A 15451-nucleotide genomic window follows, 5' to 3' on the forward strand; every position below is an offset into this window, starting at 1 on the left:
TGCTGTTAGAGCAGTTTTTCTGACAAGCATCATGACCATGGTACTACCCCACTTGAAACTCTTTAATGGCCTCTAGGGCCCTTTATCATCCAACCCCTACGTGGGCATGTACACATTATTACTGTAGTCTGTAGCAAGCTGTTACACACCTCCCAGCCACCTCAGCTCCTGCCCTGATCCTGCATCCCGCCCACAGTCTACTTAGTACTTAGCACTTGTAATATCTTGTTGCTTGTTAACGGGAGCACAGAGGGTGTAGAAGCCAGACATCACAGAGGTACCAGCTATGTTTTATTAGGTAATAAAAGGATAGAAAAGAGAAAGTATGAAGGGAATGGAGCCAGGAGACTAGTAGTGGCATCCATAGTCATGGGCTGAGCACCCAGGCCATTCCCAGTCTGGACAAAGGCTACTGGCAGCCCAGGAGGACTCTAGGAGTGGGGACGGGGTCCGTTCCTGTTTATTACAGGAGGAGCTGTGAGGACTGTGGAGAGGGGAGGCCATGGGAGGAGATGGGGCCGTTCTTCGCCCCTGTGACCCTGATGCTTGCAAAGGCACACTCCCATAACTCCTATCACTCTCAAAAGGAAGTTTACTGGGAACAGCCCCTGGGGTATAGAAGACTGACCCTAAGGAGATGGGGTGTAGAAGGAAGCAGCTGAGACTCTTCAGGGCTTTCCACCTCTAGCCTCCTCAGTTCCAGATTTTGAGGAAGCTGTCCCAGGAACCAGTGGCCACGGCCATCCCATCAGCTGTGACCCCCAGGCAGCTGACTCTGTTGTCATGGCCAGAGAGTATGCCTGAGGAAGAGAGAAAAACAAGTCAGCCAACTTTGCCACGATGAGGGCCTGTGCATGTACAGAAGCCCTAGCTCAGGTGGACTAGACTGCCCCTGATGGAGACTAAGGAACTGAAGGAGGATTAGCCCTGAGGAGAGGGATTTCTTCTCAGGCCAGTCCCCGGCCAGAACTTGACTCACTGGTGGGGCAAGGGTGAACCGATTAGTAATGTCAGTATGCTGTGAGGAAGGCCAGGTGCACTTAGAAGGGCCCAAGGAAGGGGTCCTTTGTTTCTGGGTTAAAAATAAAATAAGAACAAGGCCCAGCGGAGTGACATGTATAGGTAAAGTCAAAAAGTAAGCAGCTGAATAGAGTTTGGAACATGGCTCTGGGGTATGTGTCATTTTCATTCAGCAATTTTGCTCCTGATAGGAGCCAACTGTCTTTTTCCACTCTAGACCAGGCCAAACCTAGACAAGGCCCAGGACCCTTGGTGCTCTGGACAGCTTGGTTTACTCTCATCCACACCTCCCTGAGGCTGTCCCTTAAGCGTATGGCCCTGGAACCTCAGATACCCAAAAGACTGGACATTTAAGGTACACAGGTTTGGGGGTTACCAGAAGGAGCAGGCAGGGCACTAAGCCGGGGAAGGGCTGCTTAGAGCACTTCCTGTTTGGGGGCAGGGGCCATGGTCTTAGTTATGGTCTTAGTTTCAGAAGCAAAGGGTGTTGGTTTCCAACATTCCAGGTGGGCAACAACTAGGGAGCAGCAGTAAGAGGGTCCCTTTCATGCCAGCACTTGGGAGGCAGAGATGGGCGGGCGGGCGGGTGGATCTCTGAGTTTGAGGCCTGGAACTAACAAACAGCCAGGATTACCTAGAGAAGCCCTGTCTCAAAAAAATAAAATAAAATAAAATAAAATAAAATAAAATGAAAGTCCTAGATCCCAGAAAAGTAGAAAAAGTGGTTCCAGAGGGAAGGAGGGCAGGTTGGGGTGTCCAGGGGGACCCTTACCTACACGCTCACACTTCATGGAGTCCCAGACATTGCAGTTGAAATCGTCATAGCCCGCGAAGAGCAGGCGACCACTGAGCGAGAAGGCTACGGACGTGATGCCGCAAATGATGCTCTCGTGGGAATAGGCAGTCAGCTCCTGGTCCGCCCTCAGGTCGAAGAGGCGGCAGGAAGCGTCGTCAGAGCCTGTGCAGATGGCCTCTCCGTTGGGGAAGAACTGAAGATGCGGGTAAGAAGTGGTCAGGGCCCAGACCCGGGGCAGCCTTGCCTTCCTGCCTGCTTCCTGGCTCCCAATGCGGGAGCGGGAGCCTCCTCTCAGCCTCTGTGTCTGTTTCTTGGTAGGGAGAGGCAGCTGCTCACTGCTGTGTTTTTCCTCTGTGAGCTCCCTCTGCCACCGACTACAGCACTGTCTGCAGGCAAGAGCTGTAAGGGTCTCCCAGGGTCACACAACTAAAAGAGCGGCCTCCTATCACTACTACCCTAATGGCCTAGATCAGGGTGTGTAAGGACAGCACGAGGTCCAGGCGGATAACCTGAACGCCATCATAAAGAAGAACAGGTACACTGGAGGGAAATTACAGAGAACTTGTGTGTCCTCATCAAAAAGATGTAATATCGCTGGGTGGTGGTGGCTCACACCTTTCCTCCCAGCGCGTGGAAGGCGGAGGCAAGCAGATGCCTGAGTCTGAGGCCAGCCTGGAGCTACAGAGCCAGTTCTAGGAGAGCGAGCGCTACACAGGAAAACCCTGTCTCAAAAAAAAAAAAAAAAGTAATGTCATAGACCCCAGAGAAGTACAGGAATGGTTCCAGTCTAGGGACAAGACACGGCAAGGACATGCATGTTTCTGGACTGGGTTCTGGGTAGAAAACCATTTACGAGATAACTGGTTAAATTTGAATATGAACTGCAAGGTCTTGCAAGTGTTGAATTTCCCGGTTTTCAGAATCATGCTGGCTCTGAAAAGATGGCTCCGGGGTTAAGAGCACTGGCTGCTCTTGAAGGGGACCCACGTCTAATTCCCAGCACCCACCTTGTGACTCACAGCAATTCCAGCTCCAGAGTGTCTGACACCTCACCTCCACAGGTGTCAGCACGCGTGTGGTGCACAGACATGCACGCAAGCAAAGCACTCAGACACACAAGTCTTACGCTGTAGCTGGGGATGTCCTCTTATACCTGTAATCTTAGCACTTGGGAGGCTGAGGCAGAAGAATTGCCTCTGGGCTATAAAATGGGTCCCAGTCAAATCTGCTCAACTCAGTGAGATTGTCTCAAAAGCTGGAAGAAAGGACTGGGATGCAGTTCATCAGGCTTAATCTGGGTTCATTCTTGAGCATGACAAAAATAAAATGTATGGAAAATAAAGTAACTGGGGGGGGGGTGGCCAGATGGCTCGGCCAGTGAAAGGACTGGCTACAAAGGTACATGACCCTGATGACCTCGGTTTGAACCCCAGGCCCCACAGTATAAAGAAAGAACTGACTCCCAAAGGTTGCTTTCAGATTAGCTCCACATGTACAGCACACACTCAAAATAATTTTTAAAAAAATTAAAAATTGGCCAGGTGGTGGTGGAACACATCTTTAATCCTAACACTTGGTTGGGAGGCAAAGACCTCGGGAGGATCGAGTGTGAGGCCAGCCTGGTCTACATGGCCAGTTCCAGCCCAGCCAGAGCTATGTAGTGAGACTTTGTGTTAGTGGGGGGAAAGATTTTTTAACTTGTGATCAGGGCTGGAGAGATGGCTCAGCAGCTAAGAGCACTCACCCTTGCAGAGGACCCAAGTTCAGTTCCCAGCACCCCCGTGACAGCTCGTGACTGTGACTCCAGTTCTAGGGGATCCAATACCCTCTTCTGCCCACCAGGAAGTATATAGAGCACAGAGCCATGATACATGTAATCTACTCTCCAAGGACCCAGGAATGAGGACTAAGGTGTAGCTCTGTGGTAGGGCACTTGTCTGGCAGGGCAAAAGCTCTGAGCTGGACCTACAAAGAATAGACGGGAGGATCTAAGTGTGTGTGTGTGTGTGTGTGTGTGTGTGTGTGTGTGTTATTAATGGTGAGTCTGGGTGAAGCAGACATAGGATTTCTTGTCATTGGCATTGAAACTATCCTACAAGGTAAAATTATTTTTAAAAATTATAAGGAAAGGGCTTAGGGCCGATAAGACGTGTGTGGCAGTTTGAGGCGGTTCCTGAAGGCCACACATGGAGGGGGTGGGGGACACTCACACAGATAGCATTGATGTCTGATTCATGGCCAGTGAAAGTCTGGCGACAGGTCCCTTCCCTCACGTCCCAGAGCTTGGCGCTGGCGTCGCAAGCTCCGGAAATGAAGAGTTTGTAGTCTGGAGATACAGCCAGGCTCATGCAGTCACCCGTGTGTCCCACAAACACCGTTTTCTGCTGCCCCGTCTCAATGTCCCACAAGGCACTGCCAGGAGAGAAGGAGCCCGTCACCGAGAAATGTCACGGCTGCCCAGGACAGGACGACCTTCCTCAGCACCCACGGCATTCAACCCTTACCACGTGGTGTCCCCAGAGCTGGTCACAATGTTGTTGTCATCCAAGAAGCGGCAACAGGAGAGATAACCTGGAGGTGATTATGAAGGACAGTGCGCTGGCTCCGGGTCACAACTGGCCAGGGGCCTGGACTTTCCCCTACACGGGGAGAGAGGGCTTCTCACCTGTGTGAGCGGAGAGCTCCCGGCTGACCTTAACATTGCCCTCCCGGGACTTGAGGTTGTAGATTGAGCACATGTTGTCCAGCCCGCCGCATGCCACAAAGTTCCCTGACGGTGCGTAGGCACAGGTCATGACCCAGGAGGAACGCAGCGGGATGGCATGCACCTGCAGGGGGGGGTAGATTTGGGGCAGGTGGGACCCGAGCTGTGGATGAACAGGACAGACAGCTTAGGCATGGCCTCCCCAGGAAGGAAGGAGGGCTGGTACCTTATTCGTGGTGTAAGTGTCCCACACGATGAGCTTTCCGTCCTGCGAGGCACTTACCAGCAGCCTGGAGAAAGGGCACCTGTGTCATCCGTGCCCGTTTTCCCCTGTCCCCCCTCCCCTTAGACCACCCCCCTCCCCGATCCTCACTTAGAGTCAGTGGCCCAGTGCATGGCATAGATCTTGGCCAGGTGTCCCCTTAACGTCCTCCGAGTCCGCATCTGGACCCTTCCCGCCACCTCCAGGCCAGACACAAGCTGCAGAGAAAGGGGTGTTGGCTTTCACATGGCTGTAACAGAAGCTCCTTATGAGCTTCTGCTGGGGACCAGACACTTGAGCAGGTTCCCCAGCATTACAGAACGAGGACCCTGGCCTAGAGAGACTGGGCCTCCGATGGTAGACAGGTGCTTGGAAAGCTAGTGGCAAGTTGCTGAATATGGTAAGTGTTTAGCCTAGTGACTCCATACTGAGGAGGAGGAGGAGCTGCTGGACTGAACTCAGGACCTCAGGTAGGCTCGCAGAGAACTCTGTCTACCGAAAGACATCCCTTTTTTTTTTTTACTTTTTTAACATATTTCCATGAATTATTTGGTAATCTCACGCACACATGCAGCTGACCTGACCCCACTGTGATTCATTACAAGCCCCTGGTATGAGGCCACTGAACATGAACTTGGAGAGAGATACACACAGGCGGCTGGCTGGCAGACCCAGCGGTGTCTGTTCTCACGCCGTGGCGGCACACAGGCGACACTCAGGCGACACTCAGCGGCATTGCTATAACCTGGGGCTGCACCTGCTGAAATCCTGCCCTCCAGCCTCCTGGCTGCTAGGCCTCTGGAGTCCACAGACTGGGTCTGCCAGACATTGTCGCCTTCAGCAAATCATCACACCTCTCCCCCCGGAGCCTATTATCTCACAGAGTTGCCATGGAAATAACATAGCATTATGTAGTTAAGTGTCTCGCCCAGCACCTTTCTCATGATGTTAGCTCTTGTGATCATACTCAAGGCCATCAATTCTGTTTTCTTTTTTCCCCCCTCAGTACTGTGTGCTGAACCGAGGGCCTCAAGTATGCTAGCTAAGAACTCTATCACCGAAATATATCCTCAGACCCCCTTTTTTTTTTTTAACTTTTTACTATAATATTTCTATTAACTATTTGGTAGTTTCACACACCCATGCATTTTGACAGCATTCACCTCTGATTCTCTTAATCCCCCCACATCCACCCTTCACCTCCTACCCCCACCCAACTTCGTGTCCTCACAGCTCGACTTTTTATTTTGAGACAGGCTGGTCTCAAACCCACTCTGCAGGCCAGGCCTGCCTTGACTTTCCAATCCTGCCTCAGTCTTCCACGTAGCTGGATTACAAATCTGCACCACCCCACACAGTTTGGAGCTAACACTTCTGCATTATTCTGTGTATCACCAAGTAAGAATCAATAAACTAACAAGGCATCGTGTATTGTTAGATGCAGCGCGATGGTAGAAAAATCTGTGGGGAAACGTGCATCTTAGAACCAACGAAATGTAGCCTTAGCCAACCAGCAGTTCGAGTCTGTGAGAAAGCCTGCACACCCAGCATCCGTGTCTTCAGCATCCACTGTAATGGCTGGCCCTGCACAGATCCTAATGGACATTTGCTGAATTAATTCACGAATGTCTTTCCTCACTTCAAGGACAGGATGTGCTGAAAGCTCAGTCAGCAGTATGGTGCTGGCCGTGAGGTGCTCTCCAGTCCCCTCCCCTCCTACCACGTCCTGCCTCAGGGGGCCAGAAAGTCTCACCTCAGCCAGGGTGATGTCCGCACAGGCTTTCCGGGCATCCTACGGGGAAAGCAGGCATCAGAGAGACTATGGTGGGGTAGGGGACAGGCATCTGCACCTCACATAATGGGTGGGCATGGGGCTCTGCAGCTGGGCGGTGGTCTCAAATGTGAGATCCGAACTGAAAGCCTGTGAGTCCTTCCAGATCAGAGTATCACCCACGAGTGAACACAATCCCTCCCAGGCCACACTCCCCGGGTTCTGTTTTCCAGGGTCCCCAGGACATGGGTTCTGGGGTTACAGCAATCTGCTTCTTGAGCTGCTCCGCTTCCTGCCTCAACTGCTCCATCTCCCCCATGGTGCACAGGTAGAGGGGTAGTTCTGGTTCCTGCCAGGAACACGGAAAAATGTGTTGGGGAGTCCCCATCTACCATGTCCTTTCCACCCTACCCTACTCCTGAGAAGCGATGGGGGGGCTCCCCCTCCTGTATATATCAATCCCAGCCCTGCCTGAGCCCTCCCTGTGGCCCCCAATCCCAGAGGGCAGAGCCGGCCTGCTCCCTCTTACTTGGGCTCTGTCTGGACTTCTCCCAGGTTTCCGATTCCCGGGCGCCTCCTCACTCTCTCAGCCTCGATGCCTGCCTGTCACCTGCCCCCCTCTGCTGCCAGAGGAGCTGGCCTGGCCTGGCCCCGACTGAGAAGGGGGGGGAGACTGACAGGGAAGGGGAAGGCAAGCAACAACCACGTCAGGCAAATGAAATCAGCTGGCAGGGCTGGGGGAGAGGCCAGAAAGGGAGGTGTGTGGCTTCCAGAGACTTGGACCTGGCCTGGAGGGGTGGGGAGCAGGCCAGTGAGCCAAAGAAGAACAGCACCCCTCCCCATCCAGCCACAAGAAGGGGGGAATAAAGGGGTGCCTCCATGGTCAGTCCTGGCAGAGATAAGAGCATCAGCCCAGGGATCAGAGAAAAGCTGCGAGGATTACTGGTTGGGTCTGGGGAGCAAAACAGGAGCAGCCGCAGCTCCAGTAGCCCCCAGGCACCGGTCCCCACTTGTGGTCATGATCTTGGCAGTGTGGGCCTGTTCAGCAAGCAGGCCAGGAGCCAGGGCAGAAGGGTGCTAGATGACCCTGTTGTCAACACCCCAAACCATGTTCCCTCACTGAGGGCCGTGGGGGAAGAGGGTACAGGCAGAAGCTGAGATTAGAAGGGGCTGAGCTGGATAATCCTTTTTCTCGACAAGCCCCAACCAGCTGCCCCTGGGTCTGATCCTAGTTGGACGGGACTCAGGGGGCAGCTGGGCCGATGGGCCCCTACCTTGTGGGCAAAGAAATGACTACAAAAGAGGATGGAACTCTGTGTCCTGCTCCTAGGCTGGAAGTCCGTCTTTCTGCTTGCCCACATGACTCCCGGAGTCTTACTGCACTGCGAAGGTACGAGCCAGAGAGATCAGGCTACCCCTCTCACCCATACTCAGGGTCAGATGACAGGGCTTAGAGTTGGAGGCTGAAGGAGCAGCTGTGGTGGTGGTGATGGGCACACGGGCGGATTTGCATGAGGCAGCAGGTGGCTGAGATTTCCCTGACAAATCACAGGCTCCCATGGCTCCACCTCTGGGAGGCCCAAAGACACCACCTGTCTCCTCCCAGGCCAGCCCTAGCCACCCCCACCTCCAGCAGCCACAGAAGCCGGGCAATACCAAACCAGGCAATACCAAACCAGGCCCTGGCTGGGAGTGTCACATTCTTTATTGCATAGGTTGGGAGAGGGTGGGACAGTCTCCTCTGAGTCTTCCTTATTAGAAGCAGTTGGCCTTTCAGGGAGGCATGGCGACCATTGTCCCTCCGCTGGGGCCAGACCTGGCTCCCACACCTGATGGGCCCTAGCCTAAGTCTGTGTAGGAAGCTGGTGAGTCCAGGGCTTTGGTGGTCCTTGTAGGTCCCCAAGATGGTAGACCGAAGAGTCAGGGCATGCCACTCTGCTCCTGATGGCACACAGGGCCTCCTCATTGGTTCCTTTAGAAGCTGAGTGGCCATATCCCTAAAAAGCTGGCTCAGGCATTCATAGTTCCTCTCGGACCCGGAGCGGCTTCCCAGCTTTGTCCTGGACCCTCTGAAGCTTGTGACTTGGGGGTTCTGGGGAAGGGTCTCTGCTGAGAATTTCTTCCTCTTCCTCCTCTTCCTCCTCCTCCTCTTCCTCCTGCAGCAGCTCTTTGGCTTCCGTCCACTCCTGCGGATGGATGGATAGAACCGTGGTTCAGTCCTCTGTATTCGCCTTTCTGGGCCATCTTGTCACCCGCTGGCAAGCTTCCGAGGTGCCCACCTGCCCACCCCTTAACCTCCTCCTCTGCCTACCCCCTCCTTACCTGCTCCCGGTGCTCGGCTGCCCACGTGTGCCACAGTGCCAGGGCACAACGCCGTCCCTGTGTCACAGCCCACACACCGTGCGGATTCTCACCGCCGGAGCTGAAGGCCACGAGGCGCCCACATCGAGGACGCACCTGAGCCTTGAGGGGGCCAAGGAACACGGCATCAGGCTTCTCATCCTTGCTTCCTAACTCAAGGACTAGCTTGGGGCAAAACTGAGGCCGGAGGAGATGGAAGCCATGGGGGTAGGTGCCTCCTGGAGGGTCTCTCGTTGGTTGCCTCTCCTGGAGCCTGACCTTTCCTGCCTGACCCCATGAGCCTGCAGTGAAGCAATCTGAGGGCCCCATAGCAGCACCAGACGGGATGGAGGGAGGCAAATCCTTGGATGCATTTCCACCCTGAGAAAATCCTAGATTGTGCACGAGCACAAAGAGGCTATTGATTTTCTCTGTTTGTGCTTTAGAGTAAAGAGTAAGGCAGGCTACCTCTGCGTAACGCAGGCTAGCCTCGAACTCCTGACTCAACCTCCCTAATGCTAGGATTTCGGGTCTATACTACCATGCCTGTCCCGCTTCTTGCCCCACCTCTAGGCCCGGGAATAGAAGTCTTCATGATCAAGGAATGGGGGAATAGCAACACTTAACATCCATTAATTATTTTTAAAAAGCATATTATACAAATTACTTTCTCTGGGGTCAGAGAGGTGGCTCAGGGACGTAGAGGGGTTCGCCACCAAGACCAACAACCTGAATTCAACCCCCAGTACCTGCACGGTGGAAGGAGAGAACCAACTCCTACAAGTTCCCTGCTCCTTACCCACAAGCTGTGTGTGGCCTGTACCTCCCCCCCCCCCCCGCCTGCCCCTTGCATATGCACACATGAAATAGATAAACATTTAAGAAAATTCCTTCTCATAGTCCTGGGAAGATGGCTCAGTTTGGGTACAGAGCCTGCTGTGCAAGTGTGAGGTTCTCAGTTCGGGCCCCCAGAGCCCACACAAAAGCTGGATGAATAGCTCCTGCCTGTAATCCCAGCACTTCTGGGGCCAGATGTGAGGCAGAGACAGGAGGGGAGGATGACCCCTGAAGCCTTGTTCTGATCTCCACGTGTGTTCTGTGAGGTGCTCACACCTGCACTCCATACGGTGTGTGTGCGCAGAGCCAGGCACGGTGGCACGTGCCTTTAATCCCTGTACTTGGGAGGTTGAAAAGGCACATCTCTGTGGCTCAAAGCTAGCCTGGTCTACATAGTGAGCTCCAGGCCAGGCAGGGCTACAGAGGGAGAGCCTGTCTCCAAATACAAAAGCAAAGGAAGGGAAGATCAGCTAGTCAGTGCACTTGGGGTGCAGGGCTATAATCTCATGGAAGGCCCCAACAGGAGGACTGCTGTAAGTTCAAGAGCAGCCAGGGCTAGCTACATAGTCAATTCAAGGCTAACCTGGTCTATGCAGCAAGACTGTTAATAATAATAATGCCAGTGTCAATAATAATAGGTACTATTACTATCGATTACTATTACTTACTTAGGAAAGTGAGTTTCAGAAATGTTAAGAACCCTCCCCACCCCCAATACGAACTCTAGTCCAATGGTCCTGTCTATGGCTATGCTACTAGGGGCCTTGCCATGGGAGAGGAAGGGTTAAGCCTTCAGATCCCTAGAACAGGGACCCGGGGCTCCATGGGGCCCTGTGGGCTGTGCTTCACTCTCCCTCGGTTTTATAAAAAATATATTTTATTACTGTATTTTCTGTGAATGTTTTGTCTCGATGTATATCTATACACTGCATGTGTTCCTGGTGCCTGTGGAGGCCGGGAGAGGGTGTCAGATCCTGATCTCCCAAAACTGGAGTTAGAGCTCTTTGTGAGCCACCATGAGGATGCTGGGAACCAAACCAGGTCCTCTGGGAGAGCAGCCTTGTGCTCTGAACCACTGAGCCACGTCTCCAGCCCCTCCTTGTTTTGTTTTTGTCTGAAGCTTTTCCTATTTTTATTAGGGGTGGGGGCGAATGCCAAGGCACGGTGTAGAGGTCAGAGGGCAATGTGTGGGAACTGGTTCTCTCCTTCTCCCGTGCCAGTTCTAGAGAGAGCTAAGTCAGGCCGTCAGGCTTAGGGCTAAGCACCTGTCCCCACTGAGCTACCTCACTGGCCAGTGTTTTGTTCTGTGAGAGGATGTCTTGGTACATTGCCCAGGTTGGCTCGGAACTCCTGGGTTCAAGCGATTCCCCCAACCTTAGCTTCCTCCATTGCTGGCACTGCAAGTGTGTATCCTGTACCTGGCTATGCTCAGCCACCCTTAGGAGGTGAGGCAAACCACGAAGGCAGGGAGGGAGAGCATTTAGCTCCTGTGGGGCTCAGTCAACCTCTGCTGAAAGCCTTGAACACATGGCCAGCAGGACTAGAGAGGCACCGGGCAGGGACAGGGTTAAGGTGGCCCCAGCCATTTCCCTGCATTTGCCTCTGGACAGCTTCTGTTTTGAATCCTGACCCCACAGCTGGGCCCTCTGGCCCAACCCCCTACCGTGACAGTGAGGGCGTTGGGCTGCGTGAAGAACAGGTCCCCTCCCTTGAAGTCATCATTGAGGTAGAGGAGTCCACTGGGAAGTAAAGGAGACAGGAGGCGGTGAGACACCCCCCACAGAATCCTAGGCCTGCGGCAAGACAGCCTTTGGGCCTTTGTGTGACTACCCGCCTGTATCAGAGAGGCCACCTACCTATAGTCTCGATAGGTGTAGGCTGGGGGCTCTCTCCAGCATTCACCAGTGTCAGGGTCCAGGATACAGTTGTCTGCGTGTACCGGGTGACTCAAGTCCATGCGCTGCTCCTGCTCACCTAGGAGGCAAACACACCTAGTGACTGAATCAGGATCCCCACCATTGGGCCACTGCGCTCACCCCTCCCACAGGCCTGCAGCTCCCGGGGTGACAAATGAGCAGAGATGCTCCTTGCCCCCCAGTTAGGCCAGTAGGGGGCTTTCTGCAGTGAAGACGGAAGCTACACGGAGGGGGCCCAAGGCTGGACAGGTGTGATGGGGTGGGGTAACCTGGTGGTTACCTTCTATGGCACTCCGGCACACCAGGTGGCTGAAGGAAAGATGCAGTGGCCGTTCCGGGGAGAAGTAGGCCTGGGTCAGGGTCCGGACTCGCTCACTCACCTCCAGAAGCAGCTTAGCACCTGCCCTGCCCACAGTCCCAGCGCGGGCCAGCTGCGGGCAGGGAAAGAGGCCATGGAGGGGAGGACTGGTACCAGCTCCTGCATGCCTCTGACTGCATGCCTCTGTCCTGTAGCCCAGACTCTTCCTCTCAGCAACTCCGTGACGATACCAGGGCCCCGAGGCTCAGAATAATTCCTTTCTCAACTCTGGACCAAGAATGATCTAGGTGGCCAAGAGAATTCCTCCACAGGAGCCTAGGCCCTGCTATCCAGCCTCCTGACATGGCCTCTCTCCCCAAGTCCCCGAGCATCAGCGCAATCATGGCGCCTCCTCTTACCTGAGCAGCCTTGAGCACCGTGAGCCCCTCAAAGCGTTCGTGAGGACTATGAGGGGAACGGCGGCCACGGTAGCCGGACCTGGCCCCAGCCTCGGCGGCATCCTGAATGAGAAGGGGTTGAACACTGAGTCATTCCCTACATGCCTCACTGCTCCACGATACCAGGCATCCTCCGGGAACTTCTTGCTCTCGGGAGCTGACTAGAAACTTGCACGATTCTTTTGTGCCTTTTTCCTGAGCTATGGCCTTTCCCCAGAGAATGGCAATTGTCCTGGTTGTCTGGATGTTCACTCTCAAAACAGCTCTGGAGGGCTACTTACCAAGGGGACTATATGGAGTGGGGGAGAAGGGACCTTGAGATGGCAAGAATAGCTGAAGGAGAGACAGAGCTGAGGTCTGGGGCAGGAATTACTGAGCTACCCTTCTCTGGGGAGACAGTCCTTCTGCAGGCAGGACCCTAACAGGAAGTCTGACAGGCCAGTTCTGACAGGAAGCTTGAAATGTTGACACAGCACTGACCCTGTCCCACTGAATTTTTTTTTTTTTTTTGAGAAGCTTTGGGCTCCACGATTCCACTGCTTCTGATGTGGGATCCTTATTACCAAGCTATCACCATGACCCCATATCACCCGGGGTCACCCCAAGGTTGGTCTGGGAATCAACAAGTGGCTTCGTCCGGCCTCAAACTTGCAGCACTCTTTCTGCCTTCACTTCCCAAGCGCTGCGATCATAGGCGTGAACCACCATGCCCTGCAGACCTTCATTTTCCAGCCTGTTTGAATCTCAGTGCAAACACCACTGCCTAGAGAGCCCTGCATGGAAACTTCAGCCCTGAGAGTCCATCTAGTCACCCAAGACATCTAGCTGCCACGTCTTCCTCCTTTTCTTCCTCTTTCTCCTCCTCCTCCACAGTGCTGGGATCAAACCTAGGGGCTAACCTTTGCTGACAAACTCCATTACTGAGCTAGCTACTGGCCAAACTATCTATCTGTAGACACTGTTAGCTTTGTGAGTGGTGTCTCATGGAGCCCCGGCTGACCTTAAAGCTGATACGGAGCTGAGGATGATTTAGAACCCCTGACACGCCTGCCTCAGTTCTCCTAAGTGCTGGTTACAGATCTGTGCCCCCACACCTGGCTCATGAGGGGCCAAAGATCAAACCCAGGGCTTTGGGCATGTTAGGCAGGCCCTCTACCAAATAAGCTACCTCCTCAGCCCCTGGATTCTATGTGTTAAGGTAAGATACATAGGAAAAACAATTCAGACGGCCATAAGTGGTATGAAGAAAATTAAAACAGGGTTACGATTTTACAAGCGTTCACCCATGAAACCAAATACTGCAGAGATGCCAACTTGTGTGAAAGGGAAAACAGGTGCAAAGGTCCAGAGGTTGCCCTGGGTGTCTCCCTCTTGCTGTCTTCTGAAGCCCTAGTCCTTAAGTTCTCTCGCGTTTATTCCTTGCCTCCCTCATGTGTTCCCCTCTCTTCACTGAACCCCTCCTTATTCCCTTGAAAGCAACCAGACCTAAGGCCAAAGCACTAAGTCCACCAGCTTTTCCCATTGCCTTCTAAAGACTGCCACTAGAGGGGGCTCCTGAGTCCACAGGATGCCGCGCTTGGATCCTCTACACTCACTCGGAAGTGAATGGCTTAAATCCACTGGCAACTGTCCACCATCTGCCAATAAAGCTGACACTCCCTGAGGTTGGGAGTGGGGGGGGGGCAGAAGGCCCCCTCTGCTGATAGGCCCATCGCTCTGGCCTCTCTCCCTTTTTCCTATACCCCTCTTGATAACAGACGGCAGAAAGACGGCAACGGCACATCCTGACCTCGCCCTTCATTCTCCTGAAGTCTTCATAATCTACTAATTTATTTAACCCTCAGGGCATCACTATGATAGACACATTATGATTAATCCCACTTTGCAGATGAGCCATTTAAATAAATTGCCCGAAGTCACAGGTAACTACTGGATCTGGTCCATACATTTTTGTTGTTGGTGTGGTGGTTTGTTTGTTTGTTTTTTGAGACAGGGTTTCTCTGTGTAGCCTTGGCTGTCCTGGACTCACTCTGTAGACCAGGGCTGTCCTCAAATTCAGAGATCCGTGTAATGGAAGTTTTTGGTTTCTTTGTAAACTTAATTACGCTATGTAAACATGTTTTTGTTTTAGTCTTAAGCGTGGGATTTTAGTTGGGCTTTAGTTTTGACCGCAGCTGCTAATTGTGTCGTGTGGGGGCATGGCCTTTGACAGCTGGTAACGGCCTGTCTCATGCAGCACAGAGAAGGGCTTGGTCTAGGGCTCTGAGGATATAAATATGAAAGCCTAGAAAGAGAAAGTGTGGTGTGCTGTGGTTGCCTGTGGTGAGTGGCAGTTTGGAGGGACCAGAGATGGGCAGTATGGTGGTTTGGAGCAGACACACGGAGAGAAACACTTTGGAGTGCAGAGGCTTGGCAGAGGCTACAGGTTGTGTTTGAGATTGGTAGAGCCCTAAAAGAATCCATCAACCCTAAACAGCCGGGAGAAGTAAAGGGGTCTGCACCCCCTCTCCCCTTCTCTCTCCTACTTAGGGTTGAGGGGTTGGAAGGCAGAGGCTTTAAGGAACCCCAAATAAAATAGAGTTTAAAAACAAGCACTACAGATCCGCCTGCCTCTGCCTTCTGAGTGCTGGGATTAAAGGCATGTGCCACCACTGCCCAGCTTGGTACATACTCTTAACCCATGTTTTACTGCAGTTTCTAGAAAGCACTTCTTTGTTTTCCTCCTCCTCCTCCTCCTTCTTCTTCTTCTTCTTCTTTTCTCCTTCTTCTTCTTCTCCTCCTCCTCCTCCTCCTCCTTCTTCTTCTTCTTCATTTTAAAATATGTATTGGTGTTTTTGCCTGCATGTAAGTCTGGATTTCGGATTGCCTGGAACTGGACTTATAGACAGTCATGAGCTACCATGTGATAGGAATCAAATCCTGGTGCTTAGGAAGGGCAGTCACTACTCCTAAGCACTGAGGCCATCTCTCTAGCCCCTTCTTCTTCTTCTTCTTCTTCTTCTTCTTCTTCTTCTTCTTCTTCTTCTTCTTCTTCTTCTTCTTCTTCTTC

The 15451-nt window shown here is 53.0% G+C and overlaps 2 protein-coding genes across 5 annotated transcripts in view; both read right to left on the reverse strand.

Moving 5' to 3' along the window:
• Nucleotides 1-290: 290 nt before the first annotated feature.
• On the reverse strand, nucleotides 291-7136 carry Gnb3 (G protein subunit beta 3). 2 transcript variants are annotated; one of them, XM_055609342.1, is made up of 10 exons: nucleotides 7083-7136; nucleotides 6816-6902; nucleotides 6536-6574; nucleotides 4894-5000; nucleotides 4747-4810; nucleotides 4482-4644; nucleotides 4321-4387; nucleotides 4027-4228; nucleotides 1793-2009; nucleotides 291-800 (listed from the first exon to the last, which is right to left on the reverse strand). In XM_055609342.1, the coding sequence occupies exons 2-10, from the start codon at nucleotides 6870-6872 to the stop codon at nucleotides 694-696; spliced, it is 1023 nt and encodes a 340-aa protein (XP_055465317.1). In that variant the 5' UTR covers nucleotides 6873-6902; nucleotides 7083-7136; the 3' UTR covers nucleotides 291-693. The 2 variants fall into 2 exon arrangements, with proteins under 2 accessions (XP_055465317.1, XP_055465316.1); XM_055609341.1 differs by lacking the exon at nucleotides 7083-7136 and having other exon boundaries at nucleotides 4324-4387; nucleotides 6816-6872.
• A 1108-nt stretch (nucleotides 7137-8244) lies between these two features.
• The window catches only part of P3h3 (prolyl 3-hydroxylase 3), a 14783-nt gene continuing 7576 nt past the window's right edge, over nucleotides 8245-15451 (reverse strand). For all 3 annotated transcript variants that reach the window (XM_055609456.1, XM_055609455.1, XM_055609457.1), the window contains 6 exons: nucleotides 12364-12465; nucleotides 11927-12077; nucleotides 11587-11704; nucleotides 11394-11469; nucleotides 8876-9016; nucleotides 8245-8739 (listed from right to left, as the gene is read on the reverse strand). In XM_055609456.1, coding sequence (XP_055465431.1) covers nucleotides 8572-8739; nucleotides 8876-9016; nucleotides 11394-11469; nucleotides 11587-11704; nucleotides 11927-12077; nucleotides 12364-12465 — 756 coding nt within the window. In that variant the 3' untranslated portion in view covers nucleotides 8245-8571. The remainder of the gene's footprint in view (nucleotides 8740-8875; nucleotides 9017-11393; nucleotides 11470-11586; nucleotides 11705-11926; nucleotides 12078-12363; nucleotides 12466-15451) is intronic.

Source organism: Psammomys obesus, unplaced genomic scaffold, assembly GCF_907164565.1.
Source record: "Psammomys obesus unplaced genomic scaffold, mPsaObe1.curated_primary_1811, whole genome shotgun sequence".
NCBI lineage: Eukaryota > Metazoa > Chordata > Mammalia > Rodentia > Muridae > Psammomys > Psammomys obesus.

Coding starts and splice junctions, on each gene's coding strand:
- Gnb3 (XM_055609342.1), bottom strand. CDS start 6,872: ATGGGGGAGATGGAGCAGTTGAGGCAGGAAGCGGAGCAGCTCAAGAAG. Junction 4,229..4,320: donor AGCTCTGGGGACACCACGTG/GTAAGGGTTGAA, acceptor CTCTCCTGGCAG/TGCCTTGTGGGACATTGAGA. Junction 2,010..4,026: donor CAGACATCAATGCTATCTGT/GTGAGTGTCCCC, acceptor CCGCATCTTCAG/TTCTTCCCCAACGGAGAGGC.